This window comes from Osmerus mordax, chromosome 14, assembly GCF_038355195.1.
Source record: "Osmerus mordax isolate fOsmMor3 chromosome 14, fOsmMor3.pri, whole genome shotgun sequence".
NCBI classification, from domain to species: Eukaryota; Metazoa; Chordata; class Actinopteri; order Osmeriformes; family Osmeridae; genus Osmerus; species Osmerus mordax.
The window spans coordinates 13,091,978-13,117,667 of NC_090063.1; the positions used below are offsets into that span (position 1 = coordinate 13,091,978).

General features: G+C 51.3%; 1 protein-coding gene across 1 annotated transcript in view; it reads right to left on the reverse strand.

Annotated features, from left to right (window-relative positions):
- The window catches only part of lrba (LPS-responsive vesicle trafficking, beach and anchor containing), a 178,324-nt gene that overhangs the window by 100,864 nt on the left and 51,770 nt on the right, over positions 1-25,690 (reverse strand). The window contains exons 23-34 of the mRNA XM_067249692.1: positions 25,368-25,558; positions 24,996-25,149; positions 24,352-24,532; positions 21,899-22,029; positions 20,939-21,046; positions 20,694-20,835; positions 19,885-20,221; positions 14,263-14,438; positions 11,856-11,949; positions 10,349-10,482; positions 9,470-9,531; positions 75-139 (exon numbers count right to left, since the gene is read on the reverse strand). Coding sequence (XP_067105793.1) covers positions 75-139; positions 9,470-9,531; positions 10,349-10,482; positions 11,856-11,949; positions 14,263-14,438; positions 19,885-20,221; positions 20,694-20,835; positions 20,939-21,046; positions 21,899-22,029; positions 24,352-24,532; positions 24,996-25,149; positions 25,368-25,558 — 1,775 coding nt within the window. The remainder of the gene's footprint in view (positions 1-74; positions 140-9,469; positions 9,532-10,348; positions 10,483-11,855; positions 11,950-14,262; positions 14,439-19,884; positions 20,222-20,693; positions 20,836-20,938; positions 21,047-21,898; positions 22,030-24,351; positions 24,533-24,995; positions 25,150-25,367; positions 25,559-25,690) is intronic.

A 25,690-nucleotide genomic window follows, 5' to 3' on the forward strand; every position in this document is an offset into this window, starting at 1 on the left:
GGATTAGATTATTAAAAGGGGCTGGACATGGGAGTGTGTGTGTGTGTGTGTGTGGGGGGGGGGGGGGTACATACCTGCCCTCGTTGACCAGCTCGATGAAGGCCAGACCAGCATTCTTCTGGATGGAGTTCTGCCACTCCTGAGGACACAGACAGAAACACAGGCTTGTCACACGCACCGGAAGCATCTAGAAACACACCCAGACACACACTAGCTGCTGTGCATCATATCGGTGTGTTGACATTGGTAGTTTTTATTTATTTATAACAAGCGGCAGTCATTAACATAGGAGCAAGAAGGGGTGAGAGAAAACAAAGATGGCTAGGTTTCTTTTAAGAGACACGTGTGATAGCCTCTGGCTTTGGCTGACTGTATGATGATGAAACTCTAAAAGGTACTTATTTATACTATTGCAGTATCACGGTCAAAGGTGTCAATTCAAGAAACTCAAACCAGTGTAAATCTACCATGTGAGGGGCTCGGAAAAGAGGGAGAAAAAACGGCTGCTGTGATCGTTCATGTTCTGTTCCATATTTCAACACCTTCATGCAAACCGTCAAAAGAACAATAAAACAAGCGGGTCACAGGTCTGTCGGAACTCGCGCACTCTCTCTTCCCTCCCTCTCCTCTGGGGAAAAGGAGAGGACCACATTAAAGCCACACGGTGAAGTGCTAAAGCAGCTAAGTACCCCGCCTGAACTCATAACTCACGGCCTGGAGACGGAGCGCACGGCTACTGTGCCCCCGCCTCGCCCATAATCACATTTCTTGAATAATTCATTTCTAATCAGTAGCTATTTCCTGTGGTGGTTAGTCGACCTGAGCGGCTGATAACAAACTGCTTCCTGTACGCTGAGGGATGGAGGAGGGGGGGGGGGGGGGGGGGGGGGGGGGTTCAGACAGTGGGAGAAAATTGCAACCAAAACAAACACGATTCGATTGTGTTAACATGTGGAGGGACAGAAAATGCCTGTCCTGGGGTGTGTGTCTGTGTGCTGGTATATGCCTGTCAATGCATACGAGTCACTGAGAGAGTGTGTGTGTGTATACTTGTGTGTGTGTGTGTGTCTATCAGTGTATTTAACTGTGCACTCATCATCTCCTCCGCTGCCAGAGGAAGCTGGGTGTTTATGTACACAGAGAAGGCTCTTTGTAAACGCAGAGCGCCCGGAGGGGAGACATGACGAAAACATGACAAGCGGAAGTTAAATGTGCGTGCGTGTGAGTGCGTGCGTGTGAGTGCGTGCGTGAGAGTGCGTGCGTGAGAGTGCGTGCGTGAGAGTGCGTGCGTGTGAGAGTGCGTGCGTGTGAGAGTGCGTGCGTGTGTGAGTGCGTGCGAGTGTGTACGTGCGAGTGCGTGTGTGAGTGTGCGAGTGCATGTGTGAGTGCGTGTGAGTGCGTGTGTGAGAGTGCGTGCGTCTATCAAACACTACAATTATCAACATCAAGTTTACTCCATCTAGCGTGACAAATGCAAGACCATCGGGCCCAATCACCCACAATGGGCATGCAGTTACACGGGCCGTTCTATGAACACGCCTGTACATCGTCATGCTTAAGATTAACTGTACGTCAACACCGCAACTCACTCAGACTAAGCCATGTTCACAAGTGGTTTGTGTCCAATTCAAACATATTGGCATTGACCTTGTTTACTACAGAGCCTCAACTACAATGGCCACTGAGGGAATAGGCATCATGGTTGGGAAAGGACAAGAAACAGTGTGTGTGTGTGCGTGTGAAATGTGGTTTAGAGTTAAGGTATGTGAAAGCAGTCTTCCAGGGCCACTGGACTTGAAGGACACTAAACATGAGCCCTGGCTACTTGCCCGAGGCAGTGCATGGGGGAAGATGCTAGGTTAGGCTAGTTTAATATAGCGTAGAATCCCAAAGGCTGGGCTGGGGCGATGCAGACCAGGCCTGAAATAAACACCTCAGGAAACGGGGGGTGTAAACAGAGGCGGGCTCTCTCAGGGAAACCAGGAAGAAAGAGAAACTAGAGGTCATTTCCTGTGGTTAGACCATTTCCTTATTGAAATGTCCTGTTACATGGGAATTTGAGTTGTTTTTTTTTTTTTAAGGACTTCAATGCCCCAAACTGAAACACCCCCACACTGACAAACACAACCTAACTTAAAATCGCTTTTGGCTGCTATGGATCGAAAGTACACAAATCAGAAAGCCTAAATCCAAGGCTGACGCAGGCATGGCAGCGTTTTCCTATGACCAGGTGATGAACTAGCCTCTGGCTAGTCCTTCATGACGTTGGCTAAAACCGATAGCAAGACTAATGGTGTCATTACCAGTGGAGAAATGACATTATAGTTGAATTAAGGAACCAATGACCCTGATCAGCGGGGGCTTTTCCTGGTGACAAAGAGGTGGACAGGGCAGGAGGGCAGGGGTCTCTGATGGGGTATTGGATTTTTGGGGCCTGACCTGGTCAGTGGTGTCAAGGCTTTTATGGCTGTGGTAGGGGACATCCCATAATGCCACAGATGAGAAGATACAAGCAGCCATTTGTGACCTCTGACCTATAACCTGACCTTGCCGCGGGCTGGAGGGGACCTCTGTCTCTGATAGGGGAAGATGAAAGGGGGACGCCGTGGATGGGAATGATCGGGTCGATGTGATTCTGCCAAAAACGAATGCGACGCAGGACAATGAACTTGTTTCCTGTATTGTTTGTTGCGGTTTGTCTGTGGCGTTTCTTTATTTACTCTGTGTATGTTTGTGTGTGTGAGTGTGTGTGTGTGAGAAAGAGAGAGAAAGAGGGAAAGAGAGATAGGGGAAAAGAGAGGAGGCCTTTAGTGTGCGTTTGTGTGTGTGTATGATATCACGCGTGCATTTGTGTATCAAACAAAACGTTATGAGTTTCTGATGCCTTTGTGAAAACGCCACTCTCAATCATGGGCCGGATAGGCCAGCGTCTTGTTTTGGTCTGTCTGGGAAGATGATGGGCAGAGAGTGTAAACACAGCAGCCACAGCCACCCGTCATCAGGGCTGATTATCCATAATCAACATCAGCCACTGACGAACCCCAGGCCCCTCTGCCAATCGCCTCTGAAACCCAGAGCTGCAGCACGAGACAAAGAATTCAGAAAACCTTGAGGAGAAAAAAAAGAAATTCAGAAAGAAAAGAAAAAAAGTCAAATGTTCTCCGAACCGAAAATAAACAAGTCGCTTGTGTGCTCGGTTTCCATCAGTCATAATCACAAGTATTTGTTTGTTTTCCAAGCAAGGCTGGAGGATTGAGTTTAGGATGGGAAAAACATCAGTGTTAATCCTCGCAGGGAGGCGGAGTGTGGGTCTTCAGTCACGACGTGTCGGAGATGTCACTGTTTTGTTTCACCGGGCTTGGAAAACACACTACTGTAATGGTTTGTATCAGAAGCTCACAGCACGGTGACATGGAGGCAGTCTGAATACCCCAGCTCTCTACACAACACTTGTCATGCTTCAAATTGTTGTCCATCTGTTTCAGATTGCAGAATGAATCAATCCGTGATTTAGCTATGGCATAAATGTTTTGTCATGTAAATTGCACGTTATATGTGTTGTGACAACATTCTGACGGTTTTCTCTATGATTAGGACTATGATGCATGCCACAATCTGTATAACTCCTCAACAGAGGCCTGACAAGTAGCTTGATGTAGTGCTAAAGTCCAATGTTTCCTTCATGGCTTCAAATAGCTCGAATCAGAGTGAGATCAGAGAATGAATTGATTACAACATTTTATGTATATATCATCTTTTCATAGCTATCCTATTGGTTGAGAAAAGAAAAATGTATTTTTTCCCCCCACAATGTGTGAATCTTATGAATGCACTTATGGCAAGTAAAAGTCTAATGTATTTACACTGGTAGCTGACTGGTGGACCAACAACCTACATTGTCAAAACAAAGGCAGCCACTACATGTTTCATTATTTCTTTCACCAAGGGGTAGGAAATAAGTCTTGTTCCACTCTAGTCAAAGAATGATCCATGGCACTGCCCCTCTCCCCCCGCCAGACCTCCAGACACCTCCAGACACCGTGATATCTGAGCTGGAGCAGGAGGGAGGGAGATACAGAGGGAGAGAGATGGAGAACATTCCAAAATTAAAAAAAAGAAGAAAAAAAAAAATAATGGCGAGGGGAGGCTAAAAGAAAAATACAAATAAATTCCAAATATATATACAGTTTGTATATCTTGAAACAAGATGATGCCCCCATGTAAAAACAGTCCTGTCTTGCTCCGTCTGGTGCACGTCACCAGCCCAGAGCCAACTCACAGTCCAAACAATTGGAGGGCAAATTCAAATCTGCTCAATTTTAAGAGGGCTCCCCCGTAGTCCCTGGACCCCCCTCCCTCCCCCCCCCTCTCCTCCACGTCCCCAGCTAGGCCTAACTTCCTGTCCAGGAAGAGTGCGCGCCCCCCTATAGCTCCATAGCTTGCGTCAGCAGGGAGTCTGCAGAATTAAGTGGCGGTTGGTGTTTCTCTGTTTTCTCTGGTCCTCGCAGGAGACTGTCTTTCAAAGAGGCTGATGTTGTTGTCCGCCTCCCCCCTGTGATGGGGGGGGGGGCCAGGGGAGGGCCGGGGGGAGGGGAGGGGAGGAGAACTAACACTTGGACTGCACTGATCTTGAACCTGGCGTGTGTTTGGCTACGCGGTGGGGTGTTCACCCCGACAGAGAAGCGAGCGTTTGGCCGGCATTCCTCACGGCGTTCTTTCACCTTCCTCTCCTCCTTCCTCTTCCTGTCACCCTGTGCCTAGAAGACTTGGGCCAAATAAAAGTCACAATACTCTAATTGGGCCAAATAAAAGTCACAAGACACTAACAAAGCTCACCTTCAGTAACAACCAACCCAAAAGAACCAGAAACATCTAGGAGCAAAGGAGTTTAAGGAGAAGGAACTGTGAATCAGTTCCATGGGCAGGTTGGTGAGTCCCAAGGTTTCCCAGAGTGATAGTATTGATCCTGTAACCGTGGCGACGTGCTCCCTAGTGGGGGGGGGAGGTGGAGGGGGGTTAAACTCCCCAGGCCCTGACGCTTGCTATTTTCAACCCTTAAAGGTCAAGGGTTGCCAAGTGCTCTGAGTGAAGGTGTAGAGGGTGGGGTCCATGGCTCCCCCAATCTCATCACCAGAGAGTGAGAGTGAGAGTGAGAGTGAGAGAGAGAGAGAGAGAGAGAGAGAGAGAGAGGAGAGAGAGAGAGAGAGAGAGAGAGAGAGAGGTGTCCATCTATTAAACTGGTTAGAGTGCAGAGAGAAGGGGTATACAACATTTTTGCAACTAATCATTGGATTAGAGAGTTGCATTAACCGGGGGGTTAGGGATTATGCAGCGTTGCGGTGTTGGAAGCTGTTTAAAGTTGTGTTAGGATCAAGGTAGTGTACTCGGGCCACAAAGATTAAAGAAATACATCAATACAATTGATCCCTTTCAGATGGATTGGACAACTATTAATGCAACTATTGCCGGTACAGTGTTACCAATACACCTGAATATTTAACATATTTCACTAGTTTTGCAAGACCTACACATCTTGAAATCCGTTTTCAAATGATACATGTATCTGGATGTAACCCTCAAGTAAAAATGTAGGAGTTGAACTGTCTGGCTTCATTGCTAATGTCTGAGTTTTTCCAGCTCTTGTTCCAGGTCTCAAAGTAAATATTATCTGTTCAAAAATCTAAATCTAATAATAATCTGTATATCTGTAGTGCATGCTTACAGGACTGTGCCATATCCACCATCTCATAGCCACTTCAACTCCCCCTCTCCCCCTCTCTCCCCTCCTCTCCCTCTCTCCCTCTCTCCCTCTCTCCCTCTCTCCCTCTCTCTCTCTCTCTCTCCCTCTCTCCCTCTCTCCTCTCTCCCTCTCTCCCTCCCTCCCTCTCTCTCCCCCTCTCTCCCTCTCTCCCTCTCTAGCTTGATTGATGTGACAGACGAGTAGGTGGGGCCAGGAGGGGGGGGAGTTGACTGTCCGTCGCCCCAACGAGGTGATCTCTGAGAGGCGAGCGGGGCGCTTCCAAACACGACGCAAACAAACTCCTTCAGATGACTGGGTCCTTTTAAAGCCGACCAGCACCTTTTTTTTACGCTGTTGTTGTTTTATGGTCGTTTCTACGCATTGCTTATTCACGAGCTGGCGTCCGAGCGGAGGAGATCCATCGTCGACAGGACGGCTGCAGACGAAGTGGGCAGTGTTGTTGCCGGCTAGAAGAAGCCTGTCAGAGCGAATTAGGGACAAAGGGAGCTATGCTCTTTCCTTGGCGGACTGAAAAACAGACAATGACTGTTGCACTCCCAGAGAGGAGGGTCATATGCAGAGCTCTATAAGGCTACACTCAACCTGAGGGGATGACGTGACCCTCAGGTCATCCAGATATCTGCTTCTCTCCAGTCGAATGACATGGAAGGATATGAAATTGGCCTTCAATCACTTATGTCTTACTTTAGTTTTTCTATATTGCTCTCTCACTCTTTGTGTGTAGAGTGACACAGTGGTTTGTACTACCACTGGTTATCTTACCAAAAACAATACTTCAAATCAAAACAACCATCTCCTACCCAGACATGCGTACAGTCCAAGACAGATGCATCTGACGCTGCACTGTTGGGACCCGGGACCATCCCTCTACAGTGGACGTGTTTGGATCAATAAAACCGCAAAGTAAGCGCCAAGCAATACACCCCCCAGCAGTTCATGGCCCTGGTCCGGAATTGATCTTTAATTGGGACCCGAAGTGGCGTTCTTTACAAAGGGCCTCTATCAAACGCTGGTTTACTATCTGGTCTCGTAGCCGAGCAGAAGTTACATGGAAGCAGCATCTTTCATGTGGGGGGGGAGGGGGGGGGGGGGTTGGGGAAGTGATTAAAAACTCCTCTGTGTGCCCCCTCCCTCCCCCATGGGCTCTTGACCTTTGAACCCCGGTCCACTCCATCCTGACCCCTCAGGAAATTAATTACAAATTTTCAGAGATGCTATCGCCTCACGTGGAGAGAAAATTAGAAGAGAAAGAAGAAGAGAAAAAAAAATCAATCAAAATCTTCTCAATCTCTCTCCCTCCTGAGTTTGACTGCCGGTACAGGTCAGCAAGATGGCCGCCAGGCTGCTTCCTGTGGGCCTGTTGAGCATTTCCTCTGCAGGACCTGCCGGCCACGCTACATAACATCATCAATCACGGGACAGCCTTTTCTATCTCTCATTTCAGGATGGAGGGGGGGGTGGGGGGGGGAATCACACGCACGCAAATCTCACACACAACACACATAAGAAAAATGTAATGATGACACACCCACCGACACTGTCTGACTGTAATATAATCAGAGGTAACCCACTCCATCCCCTCATGGAAGGTATTTCAGACACCCATGCCCCCCCCCCCCTCCTTCCTACCTCTCAGCACAACAATAAAATGACATTTGCATTTGGGTGTACGAGGATTTCATTGGATGATTTATAGAAGCAATCAGTGCCACAATGGCCGCCCGCACTATTCTTTTGGAGAGAGGAAGAAAAAACGAGAGAGGGACTGAGGGAGGTAGGGAGGAGAGAGGGAGGGAGGAGAGAGAGGGAGGGAGGAGAGAGAGGGAGGGAGGGAGGGAGGAGAGAGAGGGAGGAGAGAGAGGGAGGAGAGAGAGGGAGGAAGGGAAGTAGGGAGGGAGGAGAGAGAGGAGGGAGGGAGGGAGGGAGGGAGGGAGGGAGGGAGGGAGGGAGGGAGGGAGGGAGGGAGGGAGGGAAGGAAGGAAGGAAGGAAGGAAGGAAGGAAGGAAGGAAAGAAAGAAAGAGGGAGGAAGGGAAGCCTCTGTGCTACACAGGGCCGGGGGGGGGGGGGGGGGGCAGTGTGGGGGAGGGGGGGGGGTAGAAGCGGACAGAGCTCCAATCGGCAGATTCTGCCTTTGATTAGATTAGCATTAAACAACGCTGTGACAGATATGACAAATAGGTGCATTAGAGTGTGTCATTTATTCTCTCTCTGGACGCTGGGGTTCACTACCCTCGCCCCCTCACCCCACCCACCCCCCCCATCACCCCCTTGTGCCCTACTGGCCCAAATCTATGCAGGGCCTGGTGACACCAGAACGATGTGTAATCTCACTGTATTACCTTTTTTTCAGCGAGCAAGTGAAGTGAGTGATGAGAAGTAAATGGGATGGAGGGAGGAGAGAGGATGGAGGGAGGACGAGGGGAGGGGGAGGGGGAGGAGTAGAGAAAGATGAGGGAGGGAGGACGAGGGGAAGGGGGAAGAGGGAGAGTAAAGGAAAAGGAGAGAGGGAGGGGAAGGAGGGAGGGGAGGTAGGGGAAGGAGGGAGGGAGGACGAGGGGAGGGGGGAAGGGAGAGGAAAAGGAGGGAGGGAGTAGAGAGAAATGGAGAGAGGAGAGAGAGAGGGAGGGAGGAGAGAGGGAGAGAGAGAGAGGCAGGGAGAAAGAGAGGGAGGGGAAATGAGAGCATCCCCCCCACCCGTTTCTTTTGAAAATAAAACTGATAAAAAAGCGCAGTGCGTTGGTGTGAGAGGTGTCATTAATCAGTTGTGTTTTCCCATATGTGGTTTTCTTTTCCCTTTTTTTCATTTCGGGTGCCAGAAGTACTTTAAATAGCATTGTGCTTCAAACTAACAAACAAAGCCAATGTATGGCTATGGAATGTCATTACTGCATGTGTATGTGAGTGAGTGTATGCATGCATGAAAATACACATGTGCATGTCAGCATATATATATATATATATATATATATATATATATATATATATATATACATACATGATTCACTGTGTCTGTGTGTGTGAGTGTGTGTACACTAGAATACAAGGGTGGGCGGCATGTCCTCATCTCAATCCCCTCTGCTTATCATCGCTGACCGAGCGAATTGGCCCATCGACATCTTGGGCCATTGATCTGACTGCATAGCTACGGCCTGCTCATCTGCATTCATGAAGACTGGGGGCGCTTCAACTTGGCAACAAAAAAATAACACAAGGCCTGGCTAATCGATGCAGAGGAGCATCAATTGGACATTATCCCTCCTCATCGGAGGGTCCTTTCCTGGGGTGGGAGGGAGGGCACGGGGTTAAAGGTCAGGGGTCAGGCGACGGGTCTGAACCCTTGACCTGGCGGGCCAATATCGGCGTCATTAAAGATGCCCTTTACCTCTCTCTCTCTCTCTGTCTGTCTCTCTCTGTCTCTCTCACCCCAGGTCTTATGGAAGCTTGGGATGGGGGGAGCGTGAAAGCAGAGGTGTGGAATGGGAGATAAGACAGTTTGATGGCCATGCCCATCACCTCTATACTTCTCTGGATTTACTGCAGTCAAGGTGGGGACAATAACTCGGGTGGAGAGAAAGAGAAACAGAGAGAAAGAGACGGAGGGAAAAAGAAAGAGAGGGAGAGAAGAAGAGGAGAGAAGAGAGGGAGAGAGAAAGATGGAGACGGACGGGGAACAAACAGGAGACGCAGAGTTAGAGACCCAGACTTGCCTGAGAGCAGAGCAGCATCACCAGCTCCACCACCGAACTGCTGGCCTTCATACACACCAGACCTGGAGAGAGAGGAAGGGAGAGAGAGAGAGAGGGAGGGAGAGAGATGGAGGGAGAGAGAGAGATGGAGAGACAGGGAAGGAGGGAGGGAGAGACACTTTCATATTCACACTTCCATTAAGAGACAAAAAAACCTGCACACAAACTAACCCTGCACCATCTGCGGAGCACCAGATAGTATTGATGTGCCTAATGAGTAGACATGATGTTACTGTAAACTAATACATATTTGGGCCTTGTATTACAGGCTGGGACATGGCCAGCATATGTCTCATTGATCCGTAATGGCCGACCTTAGGGAGGGGGGGGGGGGGGGGGGGGGGGGGGGGGTCGGAGAGGGCCAGGGGAGTGGGGACACTGACCTCTGCCTTTTTGGTTTCTTTCCGCGCACACACACTCTCATGCTCATAGCCTCACCACCTCCCCTGCCTCCTTGCCCCCTCCCCCCCCCCCCCTCCCCCCAGCTATCAATCAACTTTCCATTTTGTTTGGTGGCAGGCAGACATCCCAAACACTCCTATTAGTGGCCCGGCCCCTGACCCCAGCACTCCCCACCTCCACCCGTCAGCTCCCCCCCATGTTGTAAAACACACCATGTTTCAACCCAGAATCCAGCTACGATCATTTCGAAAAGAAGAAAACACACACATATACTGGATATGTACTCTTGCTGCTTTTCCAGCTTCAGATAGGAACCAACCAAATTACCTTAATAAAGATGAACTGATGACTGAACTGAGTGTATGTGCATGTACGTGCACCTAACTCTGTGTGTGTGTGTGTGTGTGTGTGTGTGTGTGTGTGTGTGTGACTACTCACTGGTGCCCTCGATGAGCAGCTCCTGGCCGTGGCTCCCCAGCAGGGTGCGGGAGAGGAACGGGGCGAAGTCCACGAAGATCTCCCTGAGCAGGGGCGCCGCCTTCTCCAGAGCGTGCTCCAGCCTGTCTGAGATACTAACACACACACACACACGCTGATACACACACGCAAAACATTTACCACGGCTGTTTGTATGCTGTAAGTCTATGTGTACCTACAATGAAAGAACACGTGTGCGAATGAAAGCTTTAGGGATCTGGATTTAGATGAGCTGAATAGGAAGAGGGTAGAGGGGTTTGAATCTGCTGCAACTGAAGAAGAACACATTGGCAGGCCAGCGTTTGCTGTGGGGCATGCTGGGGGGAAGGTGGAGGCCGGTCTGGAAGGTAGAGGAGGAGCGTGCTGGGGGGAAGGTGGAGGCCGGTCTGGAAGGTAGAGGAGGAGCGTGCTGGGGGGAAGGTGGAGGCCGGTCTGGAAGGTAGAGGAGGAGCGTGCTGGGGGGAAGGTGGAGGCCGGTCTGGAAGGTAGAGGAGGAGCGTGCTGGGGGGAAGGTGGAGGCCGGTCTGGAAGGTAGAGGAGGAGCGTGCTGGGGGGAAGGTGGAGGCCGGTCTGGAAGGTAGAGGAGGAGCGTGCTGGGGGGAAGGTGGAGGCCGGTCTGGAAGGTAGAGGAGGAGCGTGCTGGGGGGAAGGTGGAGGCCGGTCTGGAAGGTAGAGGAGGAGCGTGCTGGGGGGAAGGTGGAGGCCGGTCTGGAAGGTAGAGGAGGAGCGTGCTGGGGGGAAGGTGGAGGCCGGTCTGGAAGGTAGAGGAGGAGCGTGCTGGGGGGAAGGTGGAGGCCGGTCTGGAAGGTAGAGGAGGAGCGTGCTGGGGGGAAGGTGGAGGCCGGTCTGGAAGGTAGAGGAGGAGCGTGCTGGGGGGAAGGTGGAGGCCGGTCTGGAAGGTAGAGGAGGAGCGTGCTGGGGGGAAGGTGGAGGCCGGTCTGGAAGGTAGAGGAGGAGCGTGCTGGGGGGAAGGTGGAGGCCGGTCTGGAGGGTAGAGGAGGAGCGTGCTGGGGGGAAGGTGGAGGCCGGTCTGGAAGGTAGAGGAGGAGCGTGCTGGGGGGAAGGTGGAGGCCGGTCTGGAGGGTAGAGGAGGAGCGTGTGCTGGGACCAGCAGAGGACGCAGGGCACACAGTCAGCAGGTCCAGACGGGATGAACACATCACACAGGACCCCAGACGGACGGAGGAATGAGTAGGTGAGGGAGATCAGAGGTGCCGCCAACTGCTGATTCCGCAGGCCTTTGTGTGTGTGTGTATGCGCGCGTGTCTGAGACAGGGACAGTGAAACGCGTGTGTATGAAAAAGAGAGCATACACACATTGGTGTGTGTGTGTAAAAATACGAGAAAGAGAGTAAAAAATTGTACATGCGCGTATTAGAGAGAGCACATGTATTGGAGAGCGAGTGTGTGTGTGTGTGTGTGTGTGTGTGTGTGTGTGTGTGTGTGTGTTCGGCGTAAGATGAATCACCTCATATTGGGGGCTGCGTCCCGGGTCATGGGGGAGAGTGGGGGGACAGATGGCAGGTTGGTGCTGCTGGCTGAGGCAGGCCCTCCGGCTGCTGCTGATGGGGGGGAGAGAGAGAGGTGGAGAGAGAGAGGTAGAGAGAGAGGTAGAGAGAGAGGTAGAGAGAGAGGTAGAGAGAGAGAGGTAGAGAGATAGTTAGAGAGAGGTAGACAGAGGCGTAGAAAGAGAGAGAGAGAGAGAGGGGGGGGGGGCGAGAGGAAAAAAGAGAGCTTCATTACTAGTCTGGACACAGGACAGGACACGGCACACACACACACGCACGCACACACACACACACGCATGTACAGAGATACATTACGGTGCTGAAGGACAGCGTATAGCCACATAAATCTGCAGCCCTGACGTCCTTGTATGAAATAATACAGTGGTCTCCATTCTAATGGTGTGGAGAGGTGGGATTTATGGGCCTGGAGGACAAGTGTGGAATAAGTGGAGTGTAATTTGATGTGGAGATAGCGGTGATGTAGTCTGCTGGTCATCCGTCTTCCTGCTGGCACTGCTCCTCCTGCAGGAGGTGTCGCAGGAGGTCAGGGGACTGCATGGATCCCAATTAAGGCTCCTTAAATAAAGTATGCTTTACTTAGTGCTACTGGAAATCCTTGTTTTTGTGCTTGTGTCATAAATCTGCATGTATGAAGTGAATTTATGAGCTGACCTGATTTTGAAAGAAACTCACACACCGATATAACAAAGAACACTACAAATGTAGAAAATATGTATATTTCCCATGGGAAAATGTTTCCAAACTTTTGACTGGAACTGTATATATATTTTTACTGTATTAAATTGTGTCGTTGCTGGGCATTTACTGACTTTAGCAGAAGGACTTTCTACTCTCTAATGATACAATATGACTTTGAGGTGCTTTACGACGGCCTTGTGGAAACAGAGACACACAAGCTACAGAGTGTGTGTGATTGATCTAGCCGTAAATTTGGATTTCACAGTTTGCCCGTAAATGACATAATGCCCCAGTAGAATATGGAGGGGATTCCACTGGTGTTTGGCCTGGCTCTGGCCCTGCAGACAAGACAGTCTCCAACCAGGGATAACTCTTAGGGCCTGACAGGCCTGTGTGTGTGTGTGTGTGTGTGTGTGTGTGTGTGTGTGTGTGTGTGTGTGTGTGTGTGTGTGTGTGTGTGTGTGTGTGTGTGTGTGTGTGTGTGGGCGCTCTAAGCAGGGCCATGTGGGCCTGCTGCTGAGAGGCCCCTGCTGAACCTGAAGTGCCTCCTTCAAACACAGAGGAGTAAATGAACTGATCTCTCTATTAGTCCACCCTCCGCACCCTGGCAGGCACGCACACACACACACACACACACACGCGCGCTCTTCAGAGACCCTGCTGAATATTCACTAACCCCTGTGTTTACACACAGTACACACACATTCCTCAAGTGGGCGCACAAATAAATACACACACAATAAAACCACTATCTGATACCACACGACATGCAGAATCTCCCAAAACACACAAACCCTTCTTTCAACTGTCCCCGCTCCCCCTCCCTTAAACACACACACACATAGTCTCTCGCCCTCTGAATGAGCATCCTCTGTCCCCCACACTAGGGATAACAGAACTTGAAAGGGAGTGTACACAGAGCTGCTGGCCCCTGTGTTTGCACACTGTCACCACCGCCCAGAGGACACGCTCCCTCCCTGTCCTCTCCCTCCAGTCTGGAGCTCAGCGTCCGGAGCTCAGCGTCTGGAGCTCAGCGTCTGGAGCTCAGCGTCTGGAGCTCAGCGTCTGGAGCTCAGCGTCTGGAGCACAGTAGGAACCCACCCCTGGGTCCTGCACAACCCGGCCCGCCCGCCCCGGCCCGACCCGTTAGTGAAACATGAACTGATCGAGACCGGAGCGTTTTTTTAAAGAACAAAAAAAAGAGATTATTTTAATGAAAAAGAATTCCCTCAGGAAAAGAAGAGAGACTGTGTTCACTTCAGAGAGGAGCACTGTCCTTGTTGTCACACTAGTGATGTCAGGAGACCAGGACGTCAGTCCCATGAGAGGGCATGGGAGAAGACTCTGAACATACACTGTATGTATCTGTGCAGATTTATTGCAGATGGGTCAGGTGAGTCAATTTGTGTGTGTGTGTGTGTGAGTGAGTGAGTGAGTGAGTGAGTGAGTGAGTGTGTGTGTGTGTGTGTGTGTGTGTGTGTGTGAGAGGTGTGTGTGTGTGGTGTGAGAGAGTGTGTGTGTGTGGTGTGAGTGTGTGTGTGTGTGTGTGTGTGTGTGTGTGTGTGTGTGTGTGTGTGTGTGTGTGTGTGTGTGTGTGTGTGTGTGTGTGTGTGAGTGAGTGAGTGTGTGTGTGTGTGTGTGAGTGTTCTGTGGAAGTTTTAGACTCACCGGCTGCTGCGTCGGTGGCAGAGCTCTGGGAGGCGTCGCCAGTGGATACCACAGCAACGTCGTTGACTGGCATCCCTGCAGAGGCGGAGGCGGTGGCTGATGGGATAGGAGTGGCGGCGACGGAGGAGCCCGGAGACGGGGTTCCACCCACCTTCTTGGGTGCCACGACGACACTTCTGAAAACAGAAAGATCAAGATGGTTTGATGAGTCGTGGGTGACGATTAAAATGCAAACAAAATATAGTCATAAAACAAACATCATGCAACATTGTCAGGTTGTTATCTATGTACCACATACCAATATTATACATTTTTCTGTAAAAAGAAATACAACCACAGGCCAAACTCCATATCAGACGTGGTACAGACAGAACCAGCGTGACACAGGAGCCCTCTTAGACTGGAGGAGTGATTAGGGCCCATTTCCCAGACAGAGAACATCCTGTAATGGACGCATCCATCTTCCCTCCAATCGATGGCCTCCCTGCAGCAGTCAGTCAAGCCCGACCGACACAGTGATTTATGAGCCTGGCGTTCGGTAACCAGATCCATCGCTTTTATGACCACGTGCACGGACACCCCGCTCCCGGTCTCCACGCCGTGCCGTGGCCGTCAGCCCACGAGACGGAGGGATGTCTCTCGCCGCGACCTCGAGTGATGCCGGCAGACAGATTTTTTGTTGTTGTTGACTAAACCATCAAATTGGCACGTGTACTGAACATACAGTCCTGTACCTTCGAGTTTCTAGTTAAAGACATTGTGTCTGTAAGCGAGGGCTAGCATGCTAAGACCTGAGCTATGTACATGACCTGTGGTTGAGCTGAGCTCTCCCTCAGCAGGACGTGAGGACCAGAGGCCAGTGTGTGGACAGGGGGGGGGGGGGGGGGGGGGGGGGGGGGGGCTGTAGTACAGTAGGTCGGTAGACAGACGGGGGGTGGGGGGGGGGGGGGGTGGGAGGGGGGAACAAAGTCTGGATAAACCTGTCAGATGGAGCTGAGGGTTTGACAGACCACTGGCCGTATCAAAGAGAGTCTGGGCCTGCTTATCAGTGCTGACACAGGGGGAGCACGGCCCTAATCACTACCCACTGCTGCACACACACATACTCAAAACATACTCCATTCTCTGAACTCCCTGTGTATGCGTGTGTGTGTGTGAGAGAGAAGATAGAGGGGTCTGGTTGAGACACAGAGCTGGCTGGGGTATCAAAGGCTCTGGGCTGATTTAAGGCAGCAGATGAGACATGTTAGAGAGAGAGAGAAGTTACTTTTGGATGCTAAAGACTGACCGCTTGTGACCCCGTGGTGATCTATGGGTACCGTGTGCTACTGGGTAATGTGGCTGCAGCAACACAGATCAACCTTTTTGGGAATTACATGAATTGTTTCTCAAATGAATTGAGTGTGTACTCTTATAATACAGCTTAGCTTAACATATCGAGCCTTAATGGTTAAAACGCTGCTACTACAGGAGCTGATAGGCACGTCGGTCAGCCTTGCTGTGTTACAGTGTGCTTTATAAATAACATTGACTTACTTACTCGTATGCATCTCATTTCCACGTGTCCCAAAGTATCAATGGGGTTCCAATTAGTAGCGTTGAGCTTTAAGTGTTAACGTTTCTACCTTTCAGGCCGTGCTCATAGAGAGAGCAGCATCTGCGTCCCAGAACACACACAGCGGTGTGTTATCTAGGGCAGCCTCTCGGGCCAGACCCTGATACACTGGATCTGGAGGTCAGTCTCAGGGGTGGTGCTGACGTGAAGCACCCAGGGAGGGAGGTGTCGACGGCAGGGAGGGGGGGACATGGGAGACCCCTGGCCTTTCTCTCCTCCGTGTGTCACGTGACCTACACAGACTGGGCTGATTGCGAGTGTGTGATTGCGTGTGGACTCGTGTTCCCCGTGCGTGCGTGCGTATGTGCAAAGGATCCGTGTAGATGTAGTCCACATACGCGTGTATGTATGAGTGCGTGCACATATGGTTTTGTGTGTGTGTGTGTATTTTGATGGGCAGGTACGTATACATGCGTGTGTGTGTGTGTGTGTGTGTGAGTGAATGTGTGTGGACTCATGTATCATGGATGAGAACATGTGTAGCCTCTGTGAGTTTGGTTCGCTCCATCTGTTTCCCAGCTCAGGCCTTTCAATTATTCAGCAGGTCATTAGCCACACTTATCGTGAGAGGACGCCCCTGTCGATTAATCAGCTGTCAGAAGGGAGGGGGGGAGGACTGGGGGAGAGGGGAGGAGGGTGGAGAAGTGATGGGGAGAAATGGGAGAGGTGAGAAGGGGGGAGGAATTGTGATGGGTGGAAGAGAGGAGAGGGGAGGTTTTAGGTAAGAGAATGGATACATTATTTAGAAGTTTAACCAACACTGAGCTTGCCTAGTAAAAACAGCCATTCCAGTAATCGGTGCTGTTTCAGTGATCTGCAGAGGGGGGCATTTCACCCACAGCTTGCATGGGTCATATGCTTGGCCGTGTGCGCGCACGCACACACACACACACACACACACACACACACACGCTCACGCACACGCACACACGTACTGTATGTGTGCATGTGTGTCTAAAGATTCTCTGGAGCTTTACTCTCATGGCTTATTCATGTTAGGTTGAGGCGGGGCTGTCTAGAACCCCCCCCCCAACACACACACAGCTTTGATCTCTCCCCTCTCACCCCCATTTCATGCAACCCTGTGCATGTGAATGCCTACAACGATTTCCATTTACCAAAACAGCCTACCCTACCCAATCAACCCCATGACACTTCCCTCCCAACACTTCCTGTCTATGCCGAGTGCTGATTGGTCGGTATGGCTGGGAGTGGGAGGGGCTTGACCCTGATGACATTTGTGATTTATGAGTGGAGAGAATGGCCTGAAGCACAATTCCTACTTCCAGCTAGCTGGCCTCTCTCCTTATTTAGTGGCAGAAAGAGAGAGACAGAGAGAATTAAAGAGAGAAATAGAGAGTTATAGGGTCCCTCCCAAATGTAGGAAGTTGGAGGAGGGGAGATGCACACTTGTCTACAAGTCTCAAACAACTCACCACCTGTCAAATGTAGCACCTTGACTGTAATATCTTACCTATCTAAAACCTATGTGGTTTTGTGAATAGCATCATGTTAATGTTGTTATGGACAAATAGGTGAATGGACAGACAGGTAGATGAAAGGAAGGGCAGACAGATGCACAGACTAACAGACGGATGGATAAACCTGTAAACAAGCCACATTTTCATTTTTCCGTTCAAAACCCATTGCTGCTGGGCTTGGCTTAGCGTTACCGTTTACTGGGGCTCTAGTTCATAACAGCAAATATGTGCGTTCTCTCCGTCATAACAGGATTCTCCCGGGGGTGGATGGATGGGATCATGAAGTCTCCGGATCAGAACATAAATCTGACTGGATACTTCACCCCCGACCCCCCCCCCCATCCCAACCCCCCAGCGTTATCTAGAATATCCTGGTTTGTCCTCATGCATCACACTCGTAAATTCAGCGCCCCCCTTCTCCCCTCCTCTCCTCATCCTACCATTCTGTGGTTATGGAGACAGTTAAGGTAACTGAAGACACCCTAACTCTGTCATGTGTTGGACCTAGCAAATCCTAACATGACCCATTCATTTCTAAGTGGACCTGGGAATCCATAATAGTGGTAAAAACACATGCCGGTAAAACATTTATCTCAAACTTTGCTTCTGTGCTACCGGGCTGTAAGTGTGTCAAGAAGACTGTCGGCGTATGAGTCCATTCTTATGAGAACAGAGAAACTGACAGAGAGAGAGAGAGAGAGAGACAGAGAGATACGAGACAGACAATGGGAGGCAGAAACACAGAGAAGGGGAAGAGAGGGAGAAAGAGAGAGAGAGAAACAGAGAGAGGCAGATACAGAGACAGACCCCAGACCTGAAGAGCTCTACTGGAGCAGGAGCCATCAAGATAACTCGGCACCTTAGTGCTGGTGTCTGGGGTGTGTGTGTGTGTGTGCGTGCGCGTGTGTGTGTGTGTGTAGGGGTGCTAGCCTGAGCACCCCAGCCACTGAGGCCTTCATAACTCGGTTGGGAGGAGAGTTTGGGTTTGGGGGGGGGGGGGGTGAGTTCCCTTCCATTGCATTATCCAAAAAGAACTGTCAGCCTCTTGTCTCTTCTCCGCCCCCCTCTCTCTTCTCTCCTCCTCTTCTTTCCTCCCTTCTTTCCTCCTCTCCTCTCTCCACTGCTCCCCTCTTCGTTCCTCCCCTCCTTGTTTCTCCTCTCTCTTCCTCTCCTCTGCTCCTCTTCAGTCCTCCTCTCCTCGCTCCTCCTCTACTCGCTCTCCTCGCTCCTCCTCTCCTCTCCTCTCCTCTCTAACTGCCCCAGGAGCCGCTCTAATCCCCCAGATACGAGGAGCGTCCGGAGTCCTGACAGAGCATTCCTTAGATAAAAAGCACGGATCACAGGGATGCCTCGGAATTCCCACAGATTGGGAGGAGGTGGAGTGTGTGTGGCGGCATGTGTGTGTGTGTGTGTGTGTGTGTGTCAGTACGTGAGAGAGATGGAGAACGTCTTTCTTCCTGACATGAGAACCCTGACTACTGTAGGTGTTTCTCCCGCAGCGGCATGTCTCGCTCTCTCTTTCTCTCCCTCCCTCGCTCAATCTCAGGCTCTCTCCATCTCCCTCTCTCTTAGTAGACTCTCCCTTTGTCTATGTATGCTACTGGGACAATAACCCGTAATGGAAACCAGACCGTCTGTCCGTTCCCTCTCACTTAGCCCCGTCTGTAGCTGGGCTACACCAGCCCCATATGACCGCTCGCCCCCTCACTCCCCTTGGGGGTTGAGGGGGTTATACTTCCAACAAGCCTATCTTCTTTTAGTGGAGGAGAGGAAGGGAGAGAGAGGGAAAGAGAGGGAGAGAGAGGGAGACAGGGAGAGAGAGGGAGAGAGGGAGAGAGAGGGAGAGAGGGAAACAGGGAGAGAGAGGGAGAGAGTGAGAGAAAGAGAGAGAGAGAGACAGGGAGAGAAAGAGAGGGAGACAGATGAAAAAGAGAGCCATTAAATATCAGTGACATGGTGAAAAGAAACAGCTTCCTGTCTACAGTTAGTCTCGTTTTTAATGCTCCCGTCTCTCTCCCTCTTCCCCCTTTCTCACTCTATCCGTCTCCTCCTTTGCCTCTTTTCTCCCCGTCTTAACCTCTCTTCCAAGCACACTCTCTCTGTTTCTCCCTTCCCTCCCTCTCTTTGACGGACGTCTCTGTTGTTCTGACGTGTTTTGTCCTGAAGAGAGCGTTTTCTGTCGGCCTGTTTTGTTTGTGTGGAGGCCTGCCATAAAGAGCTAAAGCAGTATGGGAGAAAGGAGGGAGGGAGAGAAGGAGGGGGAGAAGAGACGGAGGAGGAGGAGGAAAGGAGGAGCGGGGATCCCTGAGTGTACAAAGAGGCTTGTGGTGAAAGGGGTTTGATGTTGCATCTCAGGTATATAGACTGGAGAGATGCTTTTGATGTTCTGAACACTTCTCGAATGCTATTTCAGGGGATAGCAGGAGAGGACTGCACTCAAGGAGGCTGGGATTTGTCAACAAAAAAACCCGGAGAAAAAATATTAAGCTGCCAAAGTCAAAACCTGCGTGAGTGTGTGTGTCTGACCTGTCGAAGGAGCGGAAGTGGAGCGACTGGGTGCCCTCTCCCACGGCGTCCAGGAAGGTCGGCGGCAGCAGGCTGGGGTCCACCATGATGTCATCGGCGGGCCCGCTCACCAGGCTCCGCAGGATGTCCCTCACGTTCTTGCCCTTGGCCTCTGCGGCCGTGTCCAGGCCGCGCCTCACCTCGGAGGAGAGGGTGGAGAGGGCCTCGGAGATGGCGTCCGGCCCGGCGCCGGAGGAGGCCTCAGCCTCGCTGGCGGCCACGGAGGCGTGCTCGTCTCCGATGCCCGAGTCGCGGCGGCGGAGGGACACGCCGTTCTCCAGCTCCAGACCGCCGCTGTCTGCAGGACACATCACACACACAGGAACATTCAGGAACATCCACCTAGACAACTGAAGTGAGTAAGAGGCCTGTTGTGTATTATTGAGGAGCCTGTTGACTAAAGTGAGGGGCCTGTTGACTACAGTGAGGGGCCTGTTGTGTATTACTGAGGGGCCTGTTGACTCCAGTGAGGGGCCTGTTGTGTATTACTGAGGGGCCTGTTGACTCCAGTGAGGGGCCTGTTGTGTATTACTGAGGGGCCTGTTGACTCCAGTGAGGGGCCTGTTGTGTATTACTGAGGGGCCTGTTGACTCCAGTGAGGGGCCTGTTGACTCCAGTGAGGGGCCTGTTGACTCCAGTGAGGGGCCTGTTGACTCCAGTGAGGGGCCTGTTGTGTATTACTGAGGGACCTGTTGACTCCAGTGAGGGGCCTGTTGACTCCAGTGAGGGGCCTGTTGACTCCAGTGAGGGGCCTGCTGACTCCAGTGTACCTGTGCTGCGGGAGGACTGGCTCCTGCGAGGCTGCTTCCTCTCATTGTGAGGTTCCAGAATGTCCCGGTACTTAGACACCATGAGGACAGAGATGAAGTAGACCACAGCCAGGGCCAGGAACTGAGCCTGCTTACTGTCCTCCTGTGCGCACACACACGCACACACACACACAAGTACACACATTTTATTTGATATTAAAAGCAGGTTTACTAGTAATATTTGTGTGTGTCTGTGTGTGACTAACAATGTCTCTGAAGACCACTGCGCGGAGGCGGTTGATGTCCATGTCCTGTAGCAGGCGGTCCAGGTCTCCGATAGGAGACATCCCACCTGTAACCACATCAACAGGGCTCTGCAGGAAACACACACACACACACAACACAGTGTTACGCCGTTATTGTCACATTTTTTCACTTGAGATTCAACTTCTCCCAAGGGAGTTGACAGCCAATCAGAAGACAGACAGCCTCCTCATCACCAGAGAGGACATGTTGACGAACCAACCCAGGGCAAGTTCATGGATGGCCAGCGTGGAAGACCCCACCCAGCTGTGTCTACAGAGACCTGGGGGCCTTAACATAATGGCTTTACCATGGAGCCACTGCATTATAAATGAGCTCACACACACACATGCCATGACCCCACACACACACACACACACACACACGCGCATTCACAGCTGCAAAAAAAAAAAAACAACCATTTTACTGGAAGTCTGGAAATCGTAAGGGCACTGAGAAAGGCCTGGGTCCGGAGTAACACACAGCAGTGGGCGGGGCTATGAGAAACGAGATAGCAGCTAATTTAATAAGGCTCGGCCATTGTTGTGGAGGATACAAAGGCTTGTGAGCTGCAGCACTCCAGGCTGGGCGCTGAATGAAAAACAGGACGGCACACAATAGCCAGGATGCCTCATCGCCCTTAAATGGACTGACTCTATTTCAAATCCAGCCCGAACAAAGAGATGTGATCGATTATGTTTGGGTTTCTTCTTTGCAACGCATAGCAGAATGGCTTTTAGGGAAAGTGCCTGAACAACAAGCGATATGAGAAATGGAGAGCGAGAGAAAGATGGAGTGTGTGCGCGGCTAGGGTGAGTGTGTGGGAGGATGGATAGAGGAGATGGAGAGATAGAGAAGAGTCTGGGGGTGGAGTGTGGGATGGGGGGGGGGGGGGGCAGGGCGAGGGGGGAGAGGCGACTTGCCTGCGCGGGCATGGACTTAGCAGCTCCCATGAGGCCTTGCATGGCGTTGTGGCCGCGGGCGCCGTCTGCGCCGGGCTTGAAGTGGGAGTGCTGCTGACACTCCAGACAGTTCCTCACAGCCATGGCACACACTGAGGAGAGCGGGAGAGAGAGAGAGGGTAAGAGCGAGCGAGCGAGAGAGAGAGAGAGAGAGAGAGAGAGAGAGAGAGAGAGAGAGAGAGAGAGAGAGAGAGAGAGAGAGAGAGAGAGAGAGAGAGAGAGAGAGAGAGAGAGAGAGAGAGAGAGAGAGAGAGAGAGAGAGAGAGGCGAGAAGGACAGAGATTGTGAGATAGCATGCAGGAGAGTGGGGGAGATTTGGAGAGGAAAAGGGGAGAAAGAAAGAAACCCAGGAGCGAGAGAAGCGAGGGGAGCTAGGAAAGAGAATTAGGGCTTGGAGAAAAAAAAATGAAGAAAAAAAGGCGAGGGTTGAGAGGAGAGGTAGAGGAGGGAACAAGGTCAGAGCTCCAGCCAGCACTGGTGTTATTCCTTCACTCGTCCCTGATCCACCTCTCCTCACAAGGTCACAGAGGCAGCACCTGTATGTATCAACCCCCTCCACATGGTCCCCTCCACATGGCCCCCTCCACATGGTCCCCTCCACGTGGCCCCCTCCACATGGTCCCCTCCACGTGGCCCCCTCCACGTGGCCCCCTCCACGTGGCCCCCTCCACGTGGCCCCCTCCACGTGGCCCCCTCCACATGGTCCCCTCCACATGGTCCCCTCCACATGGTCCCCTCCACATGGCCCCCTCCAAATGGTCCCCTCCACATGGCCCCCTCCACATGGCCCCCTCCACATGGCCCCCTCCACATAGTCCCCTCCACATGGGCCTTCAGTAATGGATGACCAAGCATAGGAGCGCACAAGTGTGTGTGTCCTTGTGCACAACGGTGTGTGCGATTCTGCTTCTGATTAGTGTGTAGTGTGTGCGTGTGCGATTGTGTACAATGGAGCATGCGATTCTGCTTTTGATTAGTGTGTTGTGTGTGTGTGTGTGTGTGTACATTGCCTGGGTCTCCTCCACAGTAAACTACCTCAGAAAACATCACATTACAGTGTTTGATAACTTCAGGTGGGTCTCTGCCACCTGAAGCAGCCCCTTAGACTCACTAATCTGATATATAGCAGGCTGCAATTTTCAGCAGCACAATTTCCCCTGGATTTCTTTTCGGTTGTTTTTATTCCCCCAGTTCTTGCTCTGCCATCTTCCCTCTCTCCCATGGTTTCAGTACCTGACAACTGACAAATGTTAACTCGGAACCGTTTAGATTACAGGGGGAATTATTCCGTCTGAAATGGACTCGCTTTTTCCATTAGGGAGCATTCATTCATTCCCGCCATTTATAAAAAAGAAAAAAAAAAAGAGAGGAGCGGTGGAGATGGGGGCGAAGACGGAGAGGCGAAACCTTGTTACCGTCTACCAAATCAGATTACGCGGCAGCGACGGTAGAGCATACCTCATCAAATATTCATCTCAGAACGGCGGCGGGCTAAAAGAGTCGGACTCGGTCGGGGACGCTGAGGCAACATCGCGATGTTCAGGAGCTCCACCAATGGGATTTGGCCAGTGAAGGCGGGGGGGGGGGGGGTTGAAAGTGGCTGTCCGTGTAACAAGGTGATATATACAAAACAGTAGGCCTCCATTGGGTTTACATGTTGACGTGGTGGGAATTTGAGCGCTAAAACGGATACTTTGACATGATCAACCTAAATGAGGGAAATACTGGTGCAGCAGCTCGTGATTTGAATCAGCCGGCATCGTCTCACTAGAGTTTAAGGTGGGGGAAAAAGAGAGATGTGGAGAGGAGAAGAGGCGGAGAAGAGAGGGGTGTAGAGGAGGAGAGGAGAGGGGGGCCTCAGCAGTCCCTGAGTAAAATGAATAATTGAAGCCTTTGAAGATCTTTTATTCAGCTTGAGTAGGGGCTGGGCTCTCGGAGCTGTCTGTGGAAAGACTGGGAAACTTTAATAGACTGGAGCATAAGGCGTGGGTGGGTGGGAGGGAGGGAGAGGCGGAGGGAGGGGCGGAGGGAGAGGCCTAGGGGCTAGAACCGAGGTCTTTAAGACAGAAACCCACTCATCATGACGGCCATTTTAGAGTGTTGCCAAGCGTGCCGAGGGGTTATAATAACAAGATAAGAGAGGACTGATAGCAAGAGAGAGAGAGAGAGAGAGAGAGAGAGAGAGAGAGAGAGAGAGAGAGAGAGAGAGAGAGAGAGAGAAGGAGGGAGAGAGAGAAGGAGGGAGGGAGGGAGGGAAGAGGGGATGAATGGAGAGGAAGAGGGAGAGATTGTAGGACCCAATGGAAAAAGACAGAAGAGGCTAGAAAACACCCTAGGGGAAAGAGGAGAGGCAGAAGAGGGAGAGAGGAAACAGGGACGGCGACAGAGTGAAGAGGAGAGGCACCGCGCGCTACCCAGTCGGAGGCACTGCCGCAGGATGCCCCCTGACGACATGTTCTTCTCGGCCTCGATCTCGGTGAAGTTGAGGGAGCTGGCGAAGATCAGGACGTCCACCAGGCTGACCAGACGGTGCAGGAAGGTGACGGACGCCTCCACGCTCAGACCCTGCGACGGCTCGATGCTCTCCAGCTCATGCTGAGAGACCAGAGGAGGGAGGGGGAATATGATCATGCAATTCCACTTACAGTGGTACAATCGCACATGCAACTTAATACGTCACTCTTTAAATTGACATTCAGTCTAATCAAGATACAAAGCCGATTAAATTGTGAAATGGACCTAATGGTGTTTTAAACGAATTATGGTAGAATGCAACTCAACCAGAGGCATTGTACAGACTATCAGTTTACTAAATGGAGTAAAAGGGGGTATAGATATTGATAGAAAGACAAAGACATGAGGTATCATGTTGCTACTGTCACAGGGGTCAGACAGTACAAAAAACACGCTAACTGGGTTAGCCATGGACTAACGGTAGCCTAATGTGATTGGGAAAGGTCAATGTGGATGGATCACCTACTTTAGCTGGTAACACACACAAATACACAAACCTTTTAACCACACTGATAGACAGAAACACACACACACACACACTGACCGAGGAGGAGGTGGCGGCGGAGAGCAGGGGCAGGATGCCCCCACACGCCATGATGAGGTTGTCCACCACCTGGGAGATCAGGTGCACCGTGTTGTGGACAAACACCACGTTCTCATTACTGTTGACAAAGTCCATCACCGTCTTAGTGGAGTGGCTGTGTGGAGTGGAGTGGGAGAGAGGGAGGGATGATTGGAGGGATGGAGAGACAAGAGATGGAGAGCAATGGAGAGAAAGAGAGAGCAACAAAGAGGATGCAGACAAAAGGAATACCTCAAATCCAGTGTACTTAGATCGTAGGCAGACACTTTCACCACAAAACATCACAATCTAAATGTCACTGCAGAGGCGAAAAGTCAAACACAAAGGGTGTACCTCCTCCACATCTGCACATCCGTCTCTATGGAGAACAGCAGGTCTGTGAGCAGGCGCTGGTGCATGTGGGACCAACGGAACTCTGGGATACGGAACATGGTTGAGCGGCCTGTCGAGCCGGCACCCGCGCCGCTCTGGTCCGCGGACTCTGCTGGCATTGCAGCTGCTGCAGCCTGGGCCTGGCTAGCATCCTGAGGTAAAATGCCATAGAGATGCATGGTCAGTGTTAGCCTAAAAGCTAACTCAAAGCTATAGTGGTTTATGTTTTGGTCTTGTAGATTGTCAATTTCATGCTTTTTGGTGGATGTAAAAAAGAATCCCAA